Below are 22,952 nucleotides of genomic sequence, written 5' to 3' on the forward strand. Positions count from 1 at the left end.
CACTTCATGGCAAATAGACAGGGAAACAATGGAAACAGTGGCTGACTTTATTTTCTTGGGCTCCAAAATCACTGCAGATGGTGACTGCAGCCATGAAATTAAAAGACGCTTGCTCCTTGGAAGAAAAGCTATGACCAACCTAGACAGCACATTAAAAAGCAGACACATTACCTTGCCAACAAAGGTCCATCTAGTCAAAGCAATGGTTTTTCCACTAGTCATGTATGAATGTGAGTTGGACCATAAAGAAAGCGGAGCGTCAAAGATGCTTTCAAACTGTGGTATTGGAGAAGACTCTTGAGAGTCCCTTGGACTGCAGGGAGACCAAACTAGTCAATCCTAAAGGAAATCAGTCCTGAATATTCATTGGAAGGACTGACGCTGAAGCTGAAGCTCCAATACTTTGGCCACCTGACGCCAAAGAATTGACTCATTAGAAAAGACCCTGATGCTGAGAAAGATTGAAGCCAGGAGGAGAAGGGGGACGACAGAGGATGAGACGGTTGGATAGCATCACCGACTGGATGGAAATGAGTTTGAGCAAGTTCCGGGAGTTGGTGATGGACAGGAAAGCCCTGCGTGCTGCAGTTCACGGGGTCGCAAAGAGTCGGACACGACTGGGCGACTGAACTGACTGATAGGTGCCTTATAAAACCGTGTTTAAATAAATTAGAGTTGGAACAGACTAAGATAATTTTATTTCCTCCTTAGCATGTATTCTAGACACTAAATTCTTAAGTCACTACGAAAAACAGTGAACTTACCTCTCCAGAAATCAGAGCTATCACCTTCTTCAAACTTGTTATTTGGAAAACCTACATGAAACATAAAATTAAACTTGTAAATTTCGGAAAACAACTACCTAAATCAAATGACCAAAAACCAATTTCTTCTGCAGAAGAAAGAGAAACCCCTTACAGGGACTGCTAGTTATGATGTCCCTTTAAAACTGTATAAATTACACACAACTATATATACAAATAGTGACTTAGAATGCATATGCATTGTATGACAACTTCTGCCTTGTGTCAGTTTATTAAGATTAAACTACCAGCCAATCTTATACTACCTGAAATGTTACATATTCCTCCATATGTACATGAGTGAAACATGGTATGTGTGTGTGTATCTCATTATAACCACTATGTACTTTCTATTCAAAATATCAAATTTTTAATTTTATAAATTATACTTTCATCTGATGGAGGACAACTAAATTACAATCCAATATCATATCATTTTTCCCTTCTCAGTATCAAGGAAATTCTACCAACTTCTGTTTATAAAATTTTAAAAACAATCTTTCACCAAACTCTGCTTTCAAGTTTCTCATTTAATAAAACCTTGTGTCTAAATCTATGCATCTCTGGAAAATATAGATGTGGCTCTAAAATTCACTTTAAAAGCATCTATCAGTAATATTTCATACATTTTTAAAAATATGAGTTTTAATAAAATGATCTTTTTGGTACCTGAGTAACTACAAGTTACTCAGATAATGTAACTTAAAATTAAATGTCAATATGCAATGACTCTCAATCATGATCTAATTCAAATAATAAAATATATTAAATTATGGCTTCAATAGTACAGAGACCAATCAATTACTGTTTGCGAGACATTAAGTTTATATGCAAAGTGTCTACATATCAAGTCATTTAATATCTCAGGCTCAACAAAATCTCATGTCCCAGCATTAAACTCCAGAGACATTTAATACACAATTAGCATATTAAAAAGTAAGTATCAGGCCACATATGGCCTCTATATATGAATGGATAACACTTTTTCCTTAAGCAGATATAGAATTTCAAAATAAAGATAGTCCCTACAAAAACAGTATATATAACAAAACAGATTTTTTGGTTATTTTATTTATTTAAATACTTGCAAGTTTTGAAGTTGGTTCAGAAAAAGATTACACTCAACTACCCTCTACAATTGCCCCTTCCCCTCCATATACCTTTCCCAGAAAAGTCAAGTGCTGAGTCTCCAAAATGCTTGAGAAGTCTTCCATCTATGTACTATCGGTTTTGATCTTAAACTCTACATAAATTCTACTTTATAGTTTTTAAATTTTTTTAGACACAAAATACAAATTCAAAACTCCTACTGGTTCTTTTGGAGAAGGAAATGACAACCCATTCCAGTATTCTTGCCTGGAGAATCCCAGGGACAGAGGAGCCTGGCAGGCTACAGTCCACGGGGTCGCAAGAGTCAGACACAACTTGGACAGAGGAGCCTGGCAGGCTACAGTCCACGGGGTCGCAAGAGTCAGACACAGCTTAGCGACTAAACCACCACCACTGGTTCTTTGTTCAAGTAAAGATGGAAACTCAGATTCACCCCCTGGAAGTTTAAGATAGATCTCTTGCTGCAGGAGCAGGGCAAGGAACTCGTGAGTACAGGAGAAAAGAGGTGGGGTTCACCTCTGGGGTAAATCAATTTGATGAGATGCTGCAACAAGTAGCATGGCTATTAAAAAGGAAAACAAGAAAACTAAGTAGAATAGCAAACACATCCAAAGCAGCATAAAGTGTTGCTCTGAACTCTGATTAGGAAAGTGATAGCACTCCCTTGTGATCTCCATGAACTCTTGGGAAAGGCACACACTTCCTATGTATGTTATAAGGAAACAGAACTCAATGACTGTAAGGTATCACTTAAGTTTCCATTGAAAGACATCATAAGCAGATTACCTCTGTTTCCAAAACTCTTTCCAACTCCAAAACCACCCACTCTGGACGTATTCTCTCTTTTATTACACTCACCAGGATCTGAAAAGGTTCAGATACAATTAAAACTTTTTAAAGTATACAATCAAGTGTGTCATCAATAACTAGGAATTAAATGAATCTGTGTGGTAAGGGAACTTCCAAGGATGAGGAGAGAGTATTACAGGAACTTATGAAATTAAAATATACCTGCAACTTCTTTTTAAAAAATTCTTACATTATACCAAAGTAAAAACGTAAATATACTACTGCTGAAATACAGCTCTCAACTAGTTGCTATTCTACTAGAGAACTTTAACCAAGAAATTCAATTCTACAATTCAGCTCTATTCAATTCAACTCTCATTTTCTATATATTGAAACCTCACCCTGACAGATCCAGCTATTTAAATTATACCTCTATGTGAAAGTCACTGCTAATGAAAATTCTATACTCTTGTCCTATCATTATTCATTATTTATTCATTTTTAAAAAAATATTTATTATTTATTTGGCTGCACCAGGTCTTAGCTGCATCATGAGAACTCTTAGTTGCAGCATGTAGGCTCTAGTTCCCTGACCAAGGATCAAACCAGGGCCCCTGGTATTGGCTGCATAAGAGGCTTAAGTCACTGGACCACCAGGGAAGTCCCTATTCATTTTCCTAATACTTAAATCACACTCAATCTACTTTTTAAAATTAGAATTAAGATGGAGCTAATATAACAACGAAAAAATGCTAACAATACCACTTCCCTTTACCTCCCACTCCTCCATAGTATTTCCCCATATCAACTTTCTTAGTTTTATATTCCACTATACAACTCTGAACACCCAACATTTTAATTCATAAAACAACTTTCCATACTCCATGCTGTGAAATTCTAATATCTTCTATTTCCTACATGCTATTCCTTCAGCATGACATTCCTTGCTTTCCTATTTTTCCTAGCAAAATTCTTTTCACTCTTCAAAAGCCTGATTCAAAACCCACCTCTCCTGTGAAGTCCTCCTTCAGTCCTCCATTTGTAATCAATTCATCAATCACATTCCCACAGCATACTATGTGTATCTCTTTTTAAGCAATATTTCTTTCCATGTGCTTCTCTACCACAAAATTAAGAATTTTGAGGGCAGAGTTTCTATGGCAAGCAGCACAGTTATTTAAAACATAAACTTAAGCACCCCAAACATCACAAATAGCCACTTTAAACTATCATTGGGATAATTATCATAATCTTGTGATTTTCACAAATTGTCTTCCCTACATCTATAATATCCTAATACAGAGGAGCTAAGAGATCTGTGAAATTCCTAATGCCACATGAAAAACTGTATATGCAACTATCAGTATTTTTATCAGATTCTAAAAAAGCATGTGATTTAGGAAGATAAGGCTTTTTAGGCCATATCTCACAGAAGATAAAAAGCCAACCAATATATATTTTAGGTAATTAAAAGTCAATTTTAAAACCATGTTACTAGATACATCCCAGTTGTGAGAAAAAATACCATAAAGATTGAAACAAACTAGAATGGTAAACTGAATCATTTGGGAAAGGTGTGGTTCTTCTATAAATTTCCAGGATTATATGCAGTATTAAAGAGTACTTTTTTTTCTTAAATATTATCAGAGTATAGTTAATTTACAATTCTGTGTTAGTTTCAGGTATACAAAGTGATTCAGTTTACATATACATATATTCATTCTTGTTCAGATTTTTTTAAAGATAACTTTTAAAGTATCAATCTTCTCAGTTTCGATCAGAAATTTAATGTATTTAAATCTACAACATATTGAATTAACAATTCATAGTAAAATCTCAGTGATGGTTTTCTCATTTCAAAAGGCTCTAGTCAACAATGTTTAGAAGTCTACATCAAAAAATATCATTCTAAATTAGGATTTTAAAATATATTCAAATATTAAGTAGCTCCCTGAGTGTCGTATTAAGATATATGTTATTTCTTACCAGTAGCAAACAATATACACACTTGAATCTCTAAGCACAACTACATGGTCCAAAACATTACTGCCTCTCACTTAATATGCAGGCTTAAAGATAAAAAAAATATATATGCATCTTCAACAAATTTCATTAGTAGAAGAAATATGTCAAAACATAAAATTCACACTTATGTTAACTGAATATTAAAAAATTAAGTTTTCTAAGAAGCAAATGAAATAACATATACAAACATTCAGTTTCCAATGAATAAAAATATATACAAATACCAAAGTTTTTCAAAAACTATCATTTAATGAATTCAAGAATAAGTGTCATATATATATAAAACTATTAACCCTAACTTAGGGCCCCATAAGAGAAATTTATTTAAAAATCCATATGACCATTTGAGGTTCTAATAGTATTTTGTTGCACTATAATAAAACACAGTGCACAATATTTTCAGCAGTTTAGTAACAAATCTAAAAATGGAAAGGAGGAAACTATTTTGCTGTGTCATTATCTGTCACATCTAGTGCTGGTTGTTCTAAAAGTGACAATAAAAACTTTCAATTTTGGGAAAACAACCTCTTAAAACTAGTGAGCTAACAAAACTGTTTCACATACTGCCTTTTCTTGAGAAACATAAAACTTAAGAAAAAGGGCCTTCACACTCTAGTCTCTGGATTTTCTCCCATTCCTCCCATGCCAATGGGAACAAGAACCATCAACACATCAAGAAGCAGCTCTGGGAAGCAACTCTCTTTAACCAATCTACCCATCTAATCAATTCAACTATTTCCTACTATCTTAAAATGTAAAACAGTGAAAAGAATACTTGTATTAAAAAAAAAATCATCATCCCAACCAAGTCTACTGTACACTAAGTTATATCAGATTTAACCTTGCACTAAACAGCCATAAAAGCCTCTATTCATTCCACTATTCACCTATTATAACAGATGATTAAAGAAAGATACTTACCTCTGTTTCCCAAACTCCTCCCAGAGGCAAATCCACTTCTCATGAAATGATCTCTTCCAGACGATCCATCACCCATTTCTAAAGTAAAGAACATTTGAAGCAAGTCAAAATAACAAAAAAGTATCCTGGTGGTAAGTAAGCTTTAAACCATCTAAATGTGCCATCAACACGGCATAGGAGGAATTTTACATAGCAGTAAGAAACATGAGTAGCCTAGTAGAAAAATGGGCGATGAATAAGAATAGGTAGTACTCCAAATGAAAAAAAACGCTGACTAACTCCCACTCATAATTAAAGACACTGAAAATCAAAAGAAGAATATAACTTTTCCCAACCATGACTGACTGGAAACAGTTTGCTAATACGAATCTAGTAGAAGACCTTACATGGGGCTTTCCTGGTAGCTAAGTGGGTAAAGAATCTGCCTGTAATGCACAAGACCTAGGTTAGATCTTTGGGTTGGGAAGATCCTCTGAAGAAAGAAATAGCAATCTATTCCAGTATTCTTGCCTGGAGAATACCATGGACAGAAGAGCCTGGCAGGCCACAGCCCATGGGGTTGCAAGAGTTGGACATGACTCCGACATGACTTAGTGACTAAACTACCACCAGAAGACCAAACATTTCTCCAAAGAAGACATACAGATGACCAACAAACACATGAAAAGATGCTCAACATCACTAATTATTAGAGAAATGCTAATCAAAACTACAATGAGTTATCACCTCACACAAGTCAGGATGGCCAACATCAAAAGGTGTACAAACAACAAATGCTGGAGAGAGTGTGGAGAAAAGAGACCCTCTTCCACTGCTCGTGCGAAGGTAAATTGATACAGCCACTATGGAGAACAATACGGAGGTTCCTAAAAACTACTAAAAACAGAAGGAACCTATGACCCAGCAATCCCAACACTGGGCATATACCCAGAGAAAAACGTCATTCAAAATGACACATGTACTCCAATGTTCACTGCAGCACTATCTACAAAAGCCAGGACAGGGAAGCAAGCAAAACATCCATCAACAGAGGAAATGAATAAAGAAGATGTGGTACACACAGATAATGGAATATTACTTGGCCATGAAAAGGAATTAAACTGGGTCACCTGTAGAGACATGGATATACCTAGAGACTGTCATACAGAATGAAGAAAGTCATAAAAACAAATATCATATATTAATGTATAAATGTGGAATCTAGAAAAATGGTACAGATGAACCTATCTGCAATGCTGAATCAGAGACACAAATATAGACAACAAATCTAAGAATATCAAGAGGCAGGGGCTTGGGGAAAGGATGAACTGGGAGACTGTGTTTCACCTATATACACTATTGGTGCTATGTGTAAAATAGATCACTAATGAAAATCCTACTGTATAGCACAGGGAACTTTATTCATTGCTCTATGGAAGGAAATCTAAACAAGTGGAAATATATATATTACTGATTCACTTTGCTGTACAATAGACGCTAAGACAACATTGTAAAGCAACTATATTCCAATAAATATTTTTTTAAATGCCAAGACTAGTCAAGGACGTAAGGAAATAAGCACAAATCAGATACAACATTGAAACTATAAACTAGATCCACCTTGATCCTAATTTTAAAGGAAAATACTTTTTGAAAATATACTAGTATACTTTTTCCTGTGGATATACTCACATGGTAACACAGATACACATAAAAATGTTTTGATAAGCACTGTCTATAACAGCCAAGAAAAACAGTCAAAGGAGAACAGACAAATTACAATCATCCAAAGAACAGAGTAAATATTCACAGAACTAAAAACATTAAACTGGTGACTTTCTTCAACAATAGAATGTTCATAAAAACTGACCACATGGAAGGCCAAAATGTAAATTCAACAATTTCAAAAATCAGTTATCACATACACAAAACTCTCTAATTGCAATGCAATCAAATTAAAAATTGCTAGAAGAAAAATACTGTATATTTTTGCTTATAAGTAGAATCCAAAAAATAAAACAAGTCAACAAATACACAAAAACAGATAAGATGAACAGATATAGAAAACAAACTAGTGGTTTGCCACATGGGAGAAGGGTGAGGGAGGTATGAAATAGGTGAAGGGGAGGTAAGAGGTACAAACTACTAGTTATAAAATAAATTAGCTACAGGGATGCAATATACAGCACAAGGAATATAGTCAATATTTTACACTAACTTTGTATGGTGTATAATCTATAAAAATAGCAAATCACTATTATACACTGACAACTAATGATCGAGTAACTCAATTATACAATTTTAAAATTCTCTTACATTTGGAAACACTTCTATCAAAACAGTTCAAAGAAAAAAATTACAATGGAACTTTAGAAATACTTAGAATTGTATGATAAAATGACACATATCAGAAATTACATTTTATACAATAAGAACTGAAAATTAATGAGGTAAACATCCATCTCAAATAGTAAGAACATTAGAAAAACAACAAATCACAGAAGAGTAAAGGAGAAAAATGGTGGTAAAAGCAGGCCTCCCTGGTGGCTCAGTGGTAAAGAACCCACCAATGAAGGAGACACAGGTTCAATCCGTAGTTCAGGAAGGTCCCACATGTGGTGGGACAACTAAGCCTGTGTGCCACAACTACTGAATCAGTGCTCCAGAGCCCATGAGTTGCAACTACTGAAGCCCATGCACCTAGAGTCCGTGGTAAACAACAAGAGAAACCAGTGGAATGAGAGGCCCATGTACTGCAACTAGAGAGTAGCCCCCACTCACCACAAGTGGAGAAGGCCTGTGCAGAGCAATTAAGACCCAGTACAGCCATAAATAAATACAACTAAATAAATCTTTGAAAAATGTTCACAACAAAAAATAATGAAAGAGGAAACAAACATATAATAGTGGCTCAATAAAGCCAAAACTAAGTTCTTTAAGAAACCAATGAACCACTCCAGCACAAAGGACTCAAAGTGGGGAGATGGAAAAAGGTATTTTTGCAAATGAAAATGACAATAAAGTGGGGGATGCAACACTCCTATAAACAAAACAGACTTCCAAACAAAAGACATAAAAAGGCTAAAGAAAGACACTATATAATGATAAAAGAATCAATACAAGAAGAGGATATTACTCTCAATGACACATACACACTCAATATACGAGCATCTAAATTTATATAAATATTTATTTATTTTATATTAAAAATTATATTTAAATACTTAAATAATTATATATAAATACAAAAACATATAAGTATATAAAATATCATATTCTTTGCAGAGAAACATGGAGAACTCTATACAGTCAGCAAACACAAGACCGGGAGCTGACTGTGGCTCAGATCATAAACTCTTTATTGCAAATTCAGACTGAAACTGAAGAAAGCAGGGAAAAATCACTATATCCTTCAGGTACGACCTAAATCAAATCCCTTACAATTATACAATAGAAGTGAGAACCAGATTCAAGAGATTAGATATGATAGAGTGCCTGAAGAACTATGGATGGAGGTTCATGACATAGTACAGAGGGCAGTGATCAAGACCATCCCCAAGAAAAAGAAATGCAAAAAGGCAAAATGGTTGTCTTAGGTGGCCTTACAAATAGCTGAGAAAAGAAGAGAAGTGAAAGGAAAAGGAGAAAAGGAAAGATATACCCATGTGAATGCAGAGTTCCAAAGAATAGCAAAGAGAGATAAAACCTCCCTCAGTGATCAGTGCAAAGAAATAGAGCAAAACAATAGAGTGGGAAAGACTAGAGATCGCTTCAAGAAAATGAGTGATACTAAGGGAACATTTCATGCAAAGATGGGCACAATTAAGGACAGAAATGGTATGGACCTAACAGAAGCAGAAGATATTAAGAAGAGGTGGCAAATACACAGAACTATACAAAAACGATCTTCATGACCCAGATAACCATGATGGTGTGATCACTCACCTAGAGGCAGACATCCTGGGATGTGAAGTCAAATGGGCCTTATGAAGCACCACTATGAACAAAGCTAGTGGAGGAGATGGAATTCCAATTGAGCTATTTCAAATCCTAAAAGACGATGCTGTGGAAGTGCTGCACTCAACATGCCAGCAAATTTGGAAGACTCAGCCAGTGGCCACAGGACTGGAAGAGGTCAGTTTTCATTCCAATCCCAAAGAAAGGCAATGCCAAAGAATGTTCACACTACCCCACAATTGCACTCATCTCACATGCTAGCAAAGTAACCTTCAAAATTCTCCAAGCATGCTTCAACAGTACATGAACTGTGAACTTACAGATATTCAGGCTGGATTTAGAAAAGACAGAGGAATCAAAGATCACATTGCCAATATTCACTGGATCATTGAAAAATCATGTATTCCATAAAAACATCTACTTCTGCTTTATTGACTACACCAAAGCATTTGATTGTTTAGATCTCAACAAACTATGAAGAATTCTTAATCAGATGGGAATACCAAACCACCTGACCTGTCTCCTGAGAAATCTGTATGCAGGTCAAGAATCAACAGATAGAACTGGACATGGAACAAAAGACTGGTTCCAAATTGGAAAAGGGGTGTGTCAAGCCTGTATACTGTCACCCTGCTTGTTTAACTTATATGCAGACTACATCATGCCAAATGCTGGGCTGGAGGAATCACAAGCTAGAATTAAGATTTCCAGGAGATATATCAATAATCTCAGCTATGCCGATGACACCACACTTATGGTAGGAAGCAAAGAAGAACTAAAGAGACTTTTGATGAGGGTCAAAGAGGACAGTGAAAAAGTGGTCTTAAAATTCAACATTTAGAAAATGAAGATCATTGCATCCAGTCCCATCACTTCATGGCAAATAGATGGGGAAATAATGGAAACACTGAGAGACATATTTGGGGGGGGCTCCAAAATCACGGCAGATGGTGACTGCAGCCATGAAATTAAAAGACTCTTACTCCTTGGAAGAAAAGTCATGACCAACCTCAACAGCATGTTAAAAAGCAGATACATTACTTTGCTAACAAAAGTCCATCTAGTCAAAGCTATGGTTTTTCCAGCAGTCATGTAGGGATGTGACAGTTGGGCTATAAAGAAAGCTGAGTGCCGGGGAGGAGCCAAGATTGCGGAGGAATAGGACCGGGAGACCAATTTTTCCCCTACAAATTCATCAAAAGAACTATTGAATGCTGAGCAAATTTCACAAAACAACTTCTGATCGCTAGCAGAGGACATCAGGCGCCCAGAAAAGCAAACCATTGTCTTCGAAAGGAGGTAGGACAAAATATAAAAGATGAAAAGAGAGACAAAAGAGCTAGGGACAGAGACCAGTCCCAGGAAGGGAGTCTTAATAGAGGAAGTTTCCAAACACCAGGAAACCCTCGCACTGGCGGGTCTGGGGGAAGTTTTCAAATCTCGGAGTGCAACCTAACCAGGAGGAAAAAGTAAATAAGGCCCACAGATTACGTGCCTAAAAGCAACTCCCAGCAGAAAAGTACCCCAGACGCCCGCATCCGCCACCAGCAGGTGGGGGCAGAACGGAGAGAAGCGGGTGACATTGCTTAGGGTAAATACCAGCCCAAAGGCCCTGAGAGCAATCGGAGGGAGCTTTTTTAAACTGTGGGATAGCAACAGAGAAAATTAACCGGCCCGAACACACTGCCGGCCGTTCGCAAAACAAAGGGACTGAGAAACTCCAGATAAGAGATAGCCTGCGGCAGACCGACCCATCCCACCGGAGGTAGGAGGCAAAGGGGAGGGGAAAGGGGCAAACTCGGCCCCAGAGATGGCATCCCCTCCCACACTGCAAACAGGCCTCCAGTTTCTATCCAAAGACTTCCTGAGATTCTGGATGGTCAACATCTGCCACCGGGAGGATGGCGGCTAGAGGCCAGCTCCTGAGAATAAACACAAGCTGCTGGCACCGGACCGGCATGCACAGAACCTGAGGCTGGGGTCGCGGAGGGGAAAGGGCGCGCCGCACCCAGGGAAAGTGCGCCCCTCAAGCTCCTGGCTGCCTGAGCCGCTCAGGCTGGGGAAGGCACAAAACGCAGGCGCAACCGAGTCCACGCTTTTGTGGAGTACGCGAAAACTGGAACCTCACGCAACACAGGGCACACTCCCGATAGAGCAGCCGGGGCCTGAGCAGTGTAGACGGGGAAAGCACAGACACCCGTGAGCAGGGGCAAACCCAGTGTGCCCGGAACACTGTGAGTGCTCCCCACACACAGCGATATCTGTCTGCAGCGCCCCGCCATCCCGGTAGCAGGACTGAACTAGCAAACCTAAATAAGAGATCACCTCTGCCCGCCTGTGTCAGGGCGGAAATTAGACACCGAAGAGACGGCAAACAGACGCCAAATAAACAAAGGGAACCGCTTCAGAAAGGACCGGTGCAACAGATTAAAATCCCTGTAGGTAACACCGACTACACCAGAATGGGCCTATAGATACCGAGAAGTGTAAGCTGGAATGAGGAGCTATCTGAAACTGAACTGAACCCACACTGACTGCAAGAGCTCCAGAGAAATTCCTAGATATATATATATATATTCTTTTTTAAAATTAAAAAAAGAATTTTTATTTTTTTTTCTTTTTAATTTTATCTCTTTTATTTTCTTTTAAAATTCCCTACTACTCCCCCATTACTCCTTAACTTTCATTCTCATATATTTTTACGATTTTTTTAATTAGGGGAAAAAAATATTTTTTTCTTTTTTCTTTTTCTTTTTTTTTTCTTGTTTTTCTCTCTTATTTCATTTTAAAGTACTCTAATACTACTCTGTTATTTCTTAATTTTCATTTTCATTTCACTATAACCTTGCAAAAAAAAAAGAAAGAAGTCCTATTTTTAAACTGAACTTCATAATTATTTCTACATTTTTTGTGTGTTTTTGTTTTTGTTTTTAAATATTGTATTTTAAAGAGTCTAACCTCTATGCTTGATTTTTAATCTTAGTTTTTCAGTATGTGATATAAATTTTGGACATTTAAGAATCCAATATTCAGTTCCCATTTCTATTCAGGAGTGTGTTGATTACTCCTTCCCACTTTTAACTCTCTGTTTTCTACCTCAGAACACCTCTATTTCCTCCTTTCCCCTTTTCTTCCCAATCCAATTCTGTGAATCTCTGCGGATGTCTGGGCTACGGAGAACACTCTGGGAACAGACAACTGCGTAGATCTGTCTCTCTCCTCTTGTGTCCCCCTTTTTCTCCTCCTGCTCATCTCTATCTCCCTCCTCCCTCTCCTCTTTTTCATGTAACTCTGTGAACCTCTCTGGGTGTCCCTCACAGTGGAGAATCTTTTCACCATTAAACTAGAAGTATTATTATCAGTGCTGTATAGTTGGAGAAGTCTTGAGACTACTGGAATAAATAAAACTGAAATCCAGAGGCAGGAGACTTAAGCCCAAAACCTGAGAACACCAGAAAACTACTGACTACTCGGAACATTAAGTAATGAGAGACCATCCAAAAGCTTCCATACCTACACTGAAACCAACCACCACCCAAGAGCCAGTAAGTTCAAGAGCAAGACATACCACGCAAATTCTCCAGCAACGCAGGAACATAGCCCTGAGCATCAACATACAGGCTGCCCAAAGTCACACCTAACACACAGGCCCATCTCAAAACTCATTACTGAACACTCCATTGCACTCCAGAGAGAAGAAATCCAGTTCCACACACCAGAACACTGACGCAAGCTTCCCTAACCAGGAAAACTTGACAAGCCCATCGTCCAACCCCACACACTGGGTGAAACCTCCACAATAAAAAGGAACCACAGACCACCAGAATACAGAAAGCCCACTCCAGACACAGCAATCTAAACAAGATGAAAAGGCAGAGAAATACCCAACAGGCAAAGGAACATGAAAAATGCCCACCAAGTCAAACAAAAGAGGAGGAGATAGGGAATCTACCTGAAAAAGAATTTAGAATAATGATAATAAAAATGATCCAAAATCTTGAAAACAAAATGGAGTTACGGATAAATAGCCTGGAGACAAGGATTGAGAAGATGCAAGAAATGTTTTATAAGGACCTAGAAGAAATAAAAAAGAGTCAATTAAAAATGAATAATGCAATAAATGAGATCAAAAACACTCTGGAGGGAATCATGAGTAGAATAATGGAGACAAAAGGTAGGATAAGTGAGGTAGAAGATAAAATGGTGGAAATAAATGAGGCAGAGAGGAAAAAAGAAAAAAGAATCAAAAGAAATGAGGACGACCTCAGGGACCTCTGGGACAATGTGAAACGCCCCAACATTCGAATCATAGGAGTCCCAGAAGAAGAAGACAAAAAGGAAGGCCATGAGAAGATACTCCAGGAGATAATAGCTGAAAACTTCCCTAAAATGGGGAAGGAAATAGCCACCCAAGTCCAAGAAACCCAGAGAGTCCCAAACAGGATAAACCCAAGGCGAAACACCCCAAGACACATATTAATCAAATTAACAAAGATCAAACACAAAGAACAAATATTAAAAGCAGCAAGGGAGAAACAACAAATAACACACAAAGGGATTCCCATCAGGATAACAGTTGATCTATCAATAGAAACCCTTCAGGCCAGAAGGGAATGGCAGGATGTACTTAGAGTAATGAAAGAGAATAACCTGCAACCTAGATTACTGTACCCCGCAAGGATCTCATACAGCTATGAAGGAGAATTCAAAAGCTTAACAGACAAGCAAAAGCTGAGAGAATTCAGCACCACCAAACCAGCCCTTCAACAAATGCTAAAGGATCTTCTCTAGACAGCAAACACAGAAAGGTTGTATAAACGTGAACCCAAAACAAAGTAAATGGCAACAGGACCATACCTATCAATAATAACCTTAAATATAAATGGGTTGAATGCCGCAACCAAAAGACAAAGACTGGCTGAATGGATACAAAAACAAGACCCCTATATATGCTGTCTACAAGAGACCCACCTCAAAACAAGGGACACATACAGACTAAAAGTGAAGGGCTGGAAAAAAATATTTCACACAAACAGAGACCAAAAGAAAGCAGGAGTCGCAATACTCATATCCGATAAAATAGACTTTCAAATAAAGGCTGTGAAAAGAGACAAAGAAGGACACTACATAATGATCAAAGGATCAATCAAAGAAGAAGATATAACAATTATAAATATATATGCACCCAACATAGGAGCACCGCAATATGTATGGCAAACGCTAACGAGTATGAAAGAGGAAATTAATAGTAACACAATAATACTGGGAGACTTTAATACCCCACTCACACCTATGGATAGATCAACTAAACAGGAAATTAACAAGGAAACACAAACTTTAAATGACATAATGGACCAGCTAGAATTAATTGACATCTATAGGACATTTCACCCCAAAACAATCAAATTCACCTTTTTCTCAAGTGCACACGGAACCTTCTCCAGAATAGATCACATCCTGGGCCATTAATCTAGTCTTGGTAACTTAAAAAAAATTGAAATCATTCCAGTCATCTTTTCAGACCACAGTGCAGTAAGATTAGATCTCAATTACAGGAAAAAAACTATTAAAACTTCAAACATATGGAGGCTAAATAACATGCTTCTGAATAACCAACAAATCATAGAAGAAATCAAAAAAGAAATCAAAATATGCATAGAAATGAATGAAAATGAAAACACAACAAACCAAAACCTATGGAACACTGTAAAAGCAGTGCTAAGGGGAAGGTTCATAGCATTACAGGCCTACCTCAATAAACAAGAAAAAAGTCAAATAAATAACCTAACTCTACACCTAAAGCAATTAGAGAAGGAAGAAATGAAGAACCCCAGAGTTAGCAGAAGGAAAGAAATCTTAAATATTACGGCAGAAATAAATGCAAAAGAATCTAACGTGACCATAGCAAAAATCAACAAAGCGAAAAGCTGTTTTTTTGAAAAAATGAACAAAATTGACAAACCATTAGCAAGACTCATTAAGAAACAAAGAGAGAAGAACCAAATTAACAAAATGAGAAATGAAAATGGAGAGATCACAACAGACAACACTGAAATACAAAGGATCATAAGAGACTACTACCAGCAGCTCTATGCCAATAAAATGGACAACTTGGATGAAATGGACAAATTCTTAGAAAAGTATAACTTTCCAAAACTGAACCAGGAAGAAATAGAAGATCTTAACAGACCCATCACAAGCAAGGAAATCGAAACTGTCATCAAAAATCTTCCAGCAAACAAAAGCCCAGGACCAGATGGCTTCACAGCTGAATTCTACCAACAATTGAGAGAAGAGCTAACACCTATCTTACTCAAACTCTTCCAGAAAATTGCAGAGGAAGGTAAACTTCCAAACTCATTCTATGAGGCCACCATCACCCTAATTCCAAAACCAGACAAAGATGCCAAAGAAAAAAGAAAACTAGAGGCCAATATCACTGATGAACATAGATGCAAAAATCCTTAACAAAATTCTAGCAAACAGAATCCAACTACATATTAAAAAAATCATACACCATGACCAAGTGGGCTTTATCCCAGGAATGCAAGGATTCTTTAATATCCACAAATCAATCAATGTAATACACCACATTAACAAATTGAAAGATAAAAACCATATGATTATCTTAATAGATGCATAGAAAGCCTTTGACAAAATTCAACACCCATTTATGATTAAAACTCTCCAGAAAGCAGGAATAGAAGGAACATACCTCAACATAATAAAAGCTATATATGACAAACCCACAGCAAGCATCACCCTCAATGGTGAAAAATTGAAAGCATTTCCCCTGAAATCAGGAACAAGACAAGGGTGCCCACTCTCACCACTACTGTTCAACATAGTGTTGGAAGTTTTGGCCACAGCAATCAGAGCAGAAAAAGAAGTAAAAGGAATCCAGATAGGAAAAGAAGAAGTGAAACTCTCGCTGTTTGCAGATGACATGATCCTCTACATAGAAAACCCTAAAGACTCTACCAGAAAATTACTAGAGCTAATCAATGAACATAGTAAAGTTGCAGGATATAAAATTAACACACAGATCCCTTGCATTCCCATACACTAACAATGATAAAACAGAAAGAGAAAAAAATAGCATTCACCATTGCAAAAAAAAGAGTAAAATACTTAGGAGTATATGTACCTAAAGAAACAAAAGACCTATACATAGAAAACTATAAAACACTGATGAAAGAAATCAAAGAGGACACAAACAGATGGAGAAATATATCATGTTCATGGATTGGGAGAATCAGTATTGTCAAAATGGCTATAGTACCCAAAGCAATCTATAGATTCAATGCAACCCCTATCAAGCTACCAACGGTATTTTTCACAGAACTAGAACAAATCATTTCACAATTTGTATGGAAATACAAAAAACCTTGAATAGCCAAAGTAATCTTGAGAAAGAAGAATGGAACTGGAGGAATCAACCTGCCTGACTTCAGAATCTACTACAAAGCCACACTCATCAAGACAGTATGGTACTGGCACAAAGGCAGAAATATAGATCAGTGGAACAGAATAGAAAGCCCAGAGATAAATCCACGAACCTATGGACACCTTATCTTTGACAAAGGAGGCAAGGATATACAATGGAAAAAAGACAACCTCTTTAACAAGTGGTGCTGGGATAACTGGTCAACCACCTGTAAAAGAATGGAACTAGAATACTTTCTAACACCATACACAAAAATAAACTCAAAATGGATTAAAGATCTAAATGTAAGACCACAAACTATAAAACTCCTAGAGGAGAACATAGGCAAAACACTCTCCATCTTAAATCACAGCAGGATCCTCAATGACCCACGTCCCAGAATATTAGAAACAAAAGCAAAAATAAACAAATGGGACCTAATGAAACTTAAAAGCTTTTGCACAACAAAGGAAACTATAAGCAAGGTGAAAAGACAGCCCTCAGATTGGGAGAAAATAATAGCAAATGAAGCAACAGACAAAGGATTAATCTCAAAAATATATAAGCAACTCCTGCAGCTCAATTCCAGAAAAATACATGACCCAATCAAAAAATGGGCCAAAGAACTAAACAGACATTTCTCCAAAGAAGACATACAGATGGCTAAAAAACAGAAGAAAAGATGCTCAACATCACTCATTATCAGAGAAATGCAAATCAAAACCACAATGAGGTACCATTACACGCCAGTCAGGATGGCTGCTATCCAAAAGTCTACAAGCAATAAATGCTGGAGAGGGTGTGGAGAAAAGGGAACCCTCTTACACTGTTGGTGGGAATGCAAACTAGTACAGCCGCTATGGAGAACAGTGTGGAGATTTCTTAAAAAACTGGAAATAGAACTGCCATATGACCCAGCAATCCCATTTCTGGGCATACACACTGAGGAAACCAGATCTGAAAGAGACACGTGCACCCCAATGTTCATCGCAGCACTGTTTATAATAGCCAGGACATGGAAGAAACCTAGATGCCCATCAGCAGACAAATAGATATGGAAGCTGTGGTACATATACACCATGGAATATTACTCAGCTGTTAAAAAGAATTCATTTGAATCAGTTCTAATGAGATGGATGAAACTGGAGCCCATTGTACACAGTGAAGTGAGCCAGAAAGATAAAGATCATTACAGTATACTAACACATATATATGGAATTTAGAAAGATGGTAATGATATCCCTATATGCAAAACAGAAAGAGAGACACAGTTGTACAGAACAGGCTTTTGGACTCTGTGGGAGAAGGCGAGGGTGGGATGTTTCAAGAGAACAGCATCGAAACATGTATATTATCTAGGGTGAAAGAGATCACCAGTCCAGGTTGGATGCATGAGACAAGTGCTCAGACCTAGTACACTGGGAAGACCCAGAGGGATCGGGTAGAGAGGGAGGTGGGAGGGGGGATCGGGATGGGGAATACATTTAAATCCATGGCTAATTCATGGCAATGTATGACAAAAACCACTACAATATTGTAAAGGAATTAGCCTCCAACTAATAAAAATACATGAAAAAAAATAAGAAAGCTGAGTGCCGAACAAGTAATGCTTTTGTACTATGGTGTTGGAGAAGACTCTTGAGAGTCCTTTGAACTGCAAGGAGATCCCACCAGTCAATCCTAATGGAAATCATTCCTGAATATTCATTGGAAGGACTGATACTGAAGTAGAAACTCCAATACTTTGGCCACCTGATGTGAAGAACTAACATTTGAAAAGATCCTGATACTGGGAAAGATTGAAGACGGGAGGAGAACGGGATGACAGAGGATGAGATGGTTGGAAGGCATCACTGATCGAGGGACATGAGTTTGGGTAAGCTCTGGAGTTGGTGATGGACAGGGAAGCCTGGGGTGCTGCAGTCCATGGGGTTGCAAAGAGTCAGACATGACTCAGCAACTGAACTGAACTGAAATATAGAAAACAAATACTAACAGACAAATGGATGGGAATACAATAATAAAGGAGACTTTAAGACCTCACTGACATCAGTGGACAAACCTTCCAGACAGAAAATCAATAAGGCAACAGAGATCCTAAATGATGTATTAGAACAGTTAGACTTAATTGATTTTTTCAGGACATTCAGTTCAGTTGCTCAGACTCTTTGGTTAATACAGTAAATTTTGTTGTTATATGTATTTTTTTAATTGAAAATATACTAGAAGTAGCATATTAGCCTGCTGTGAACTTCAACAAAACCAAAGACTACTGTCATGAGTTTAATTTTCTAGCCCAGGTCCTACCATTTCCACCTATCTTCTCAGCTTTATAAAAAATGTAGGTGAACAAGATGGAGACAAGTGACAGGGGGAAAACAACAGCTCCCTTATCTTGATTTGTTTCTCTTATTTGCCAAGAACCTCCCTAAGTTAGTTTTCAGATCCCAAAGAAGCTCATATTATCTTTTTTTAATTAAATATTTTACTTTTTTAATTAATTTCTTTATTTGGAGGTTAATTACAATATTGTGGTGGGTTTTGCCATACATTGACATGAATCAGCCATGGGTGTACAAGCCATGTGTGTACATAGCTGTACCTGTGTACAGCCACAGGTGTTCCTTGTTTGGAACAAGGCTGTTCCAACCCGTCCTCCCACCTACCTCCCCATCCAAATTCTCTGGATTGTCCCATTGCACCAGCTTTGACTGCCCTGTTTCAAGGATCGAACTTGGACTGGTCACCTATTTCACATATGGTAATATACATGTTTCAATGCTATTCTCTAAAATCATCCCATCCTCACCTTCTCCCAAGAGTTCAAAAGCCTGTACTTTATAACTGTGTCTCTTTTGCCATCTCACATATAGGGTCACTGTTACCATTTTTCTAAATTCCACCATATATATGTGCTGATATAATGTTATTGGTGTTTTTCTTTCTGACTTACTTCACTCTGTATAATAGGTTCCAGTTTCAATCACCTCATTAGAACTGACTCAAATATGTTCTTTTTATAGCTGAGTAATATTCCACTGTGTATATGTACCACAACTTTCTCATCTATTCATCTGTGGACAGACATCTAGGTTGCTTCCACGTCCTAGCTACTGTAAACAATGCTACAATGAACATTGGGGTACACGTGTCTCTTTCAATTCTGGTTTCCTCAGTGTGTGTGCCCAGCAGTGGGACTGCTGGGTCATATGGCAGTTCTATTTCCAGTTTTTTAAGGAATCTCCACACTGTTCACCATAGTGGCTGTACTAGTTTGCAAATTTTGAAAAAAAATTTCAATAGAATTCATCTTTCATCATAAAAATCCTTAATATTTTTCATAACCTTAAAAATAAAGTAACTTCATACTCCCTTCCAGCTACTGTAGCATTTCTCTGCTCCGTTATAGGCAAAAAAATTTGTCTACATTTGCGGCCTCTGTTTTCTCACATTCTGTATTTCCTTCAAGCTACACTTGCTAGCCTCCATCCTCACCTCTGCACTGAAAAAGCTTATTCACACCAGGGCCCCTAGTATTGGCTGTGTAAGAGGCCTAAGTCACTGGACCACCAGGGAAGTCCCTATTCATTTTTCTAGTACTTAAATCACACTCAATCTACTTTTTAAAATTAGAATTAAGAAGGGGCTAATATAATAACGAAAAAATGCTAACAATACCACTTCCCTTTACCTCCCACTCCTCCATAGTATTTCCCCTTATCAACCTTCTTAGTTTTATATTCCACTATACAACTCTGAACACCCAACATTTTAATTCATAAAACAACTTTCCATACTCCACGCTGTGAAATTCTAATATCTTCTATTTCCTACATGCTATTCCTTCAGCATGACATTCCTTGCTTTCCTATTTTTCCTAGCAAAATTCTTTTCACTCTTCAAAAGCCTGATTCAAAACCCACCTCTCCTGTGAAGTCCTCCTTCAGTTCTCCATCTGTAATCAATTCATCAATCACATTCCCACAGCATACTACGTGTAGCTCTTTTTAAGCAATATTTCTTTCCATGTGCTTCTCTACCTCGAAATTAAGAAATTTGAGGGCAGAGTTTCTATGGCAAGCAGCACAGTTATTTAAAACATAAACTTAAGCACCCCAAACATCACAAATAGCCACTTTAAACTATCATTGGGATAATTATCATAATCTTGTGATTTTCACAAATTGTCTTCTCTACATCTATAATATCCTAATACAGAGGAGCTAAGAGATCTGTGAAATTCCCAATGCCACATGCAAAACTGTGTATATGCAACTATCAGCATTTTTATCAGATTCTAAAAAAGCACATGATTCAGGAAGTTAAGGCTTTTCAGGCCACGCTTCACAGATGATAAAAAGCGAATCAATATATATTTTAGGTAATTAAAAGTCAATTTTAAAACCATGTTACTAGATATATCCAATTTGTGAGAAAAAATACCATAAAGATTGAAACAAACTATAATGGTAAACTGAATCATTTGGGAAAGGTGTGGTTCTTCTATAAATTTCCCGGATTATATGCAGTATTAAAGAGAACTTTCTTTTCTTAAATATTATTGGAGTATAGTTATTTTGCAATTTTGTGTTAGTTTCAGGTATACAAAGTGATTGAGTTTACATATACATATATTCATTCTTTTTCAGATTTTTTCAAAGATAACTTTTAAAGTATCAGTATTCACAGTTTCGATCAGAAATTTAATGCATTTAAATCTGCAACATATTGAATTAACAATTCATAGTAAAATCTCAGTGATGGTTTTCTCATTTCAAAAGGCTCTAGTAAACAATGTTAGAAGTCTGCATCAAAAAATATCATTCTAAATTAGGACTTTAAAATATATCCAAATATTAAGTAGCTCCCTGAGTGTCGTATTAAGGTATTTGTTACTTCTTAGTAGTAGCAAACAGAATACACACTTGAATCTCTAAGCACAACTACATGGTCCAAAACATTAATGCCTCTTACTTGATATCCAGGCTTAAAGATAAAAAATAAATATATGCATCTTCAACAAATTTCATTAGTAGAAGAAATATGTCAAAATATATAATTCACACTTATGTTAACTTTATCTTAAAAAATTAAGTTTTCCAAGTAACAAATGAAATAACATATACCAACATTCAGATTCCAATGAATAAAAATATATACAAATACCAAAGTTTTTCAAAAACTAACATTTAATAAGTTTAAGAATAAGTGTCATGTATATATAAAACTATTTACCCTAGCTTAGGGCCCCATAAGAGAAATTTATTTAAAGATCCATATGACCATTTGAGGTTCTAATAGTATTTTGTTGCACTATAATAAAACACAGTGCACAATATTTTCAGCAGTTTAATAACAAATCTAAAAATGGAAAGGAGGAAACTATTTTGCTGTGTCATTATCTGTCACATCTAGTGCTGGTTGTTCTAAAAGTGACAATAAAAACTTTCAATTTTGGGAAAACAACCTCTTAAAACTAGTGAGCTAACAAAACTGTTTCACATACTGCCTTTTCTTGAGAAACATAAAACTTAAGAAAAAGGGCCTTCACACTCTAGTCTCTGGATTTTCTCCCATTCCTCCCATGCCAATGGGAACAAGAACCATCAACACATCAAGAAGCAGCTCTGGGAAGCAACTCTCTTTAACCAATCTACCCATCTAATCAATTCAACTATTTCCTACTATCTTAAAATGTAAAACAGTGAAAAGAATACTTGTATTAAAAAAAAAATCATCATCCCAACCAAGTCTACTGTACACTAAGTTATATCAGATTTAACCTTGCACTAAACAGCCATAAAAGCCTCTATTCATTCCACTATTCACCTATTATAACAGATGATTAAAGAAAGATACTTACCTCTGTTTCCCAAACTCCTCCCAGAGGCAAATCCACTTCTCATGAAATGATCTCTTCCAGACGATCCATCACCCATTTC

General features: G+C 36.9%; 1 protein-coding gene across 1 annotated transcript in view; it reads right to left on the reverse strand.

The window, feature by feature from the left end:
- LOC133053041 (probable ATP-dependent RNA helicase DDX4) overlaps positions 1-22,952 on the reverse strand; it is a 95,152-nt gene that overhangs the window by 39,080 nt on the left and 33,120 nt on the right. The window contains exons 4-6 of the mRNA XM_061137826.1: positions 22,874-22,951; positions 2,700-2,777; positions 765-815 (exon numbers count right to left, since the gene is read on the reverse strand). Of these exons, the coding sequence (XP_060993809.1) occupies positions 765-815; positions 2,700-2,777; positions 22,874-22,951 (207 nt within the window). The remainder of the gene's footprint in view (positions 1-764; positions 816-2,699; positions 2,778-22,873; position 22,952) is intronic.

The sequence above is a fragment of the Dama dama genome, chromosome X (assembly GCF_033118175.1).
Source record: "Dama dama isolate Ldn47 chromosome X, ASM3311817v1, whole genome shotgun sequence".
In the NCBI taxonomy this organism is placed as follows: Eukaryota; Metazoa; Chordata; class Mammalia; order Artiodactyla; family Cervidae; genus Dama; species Dama dama.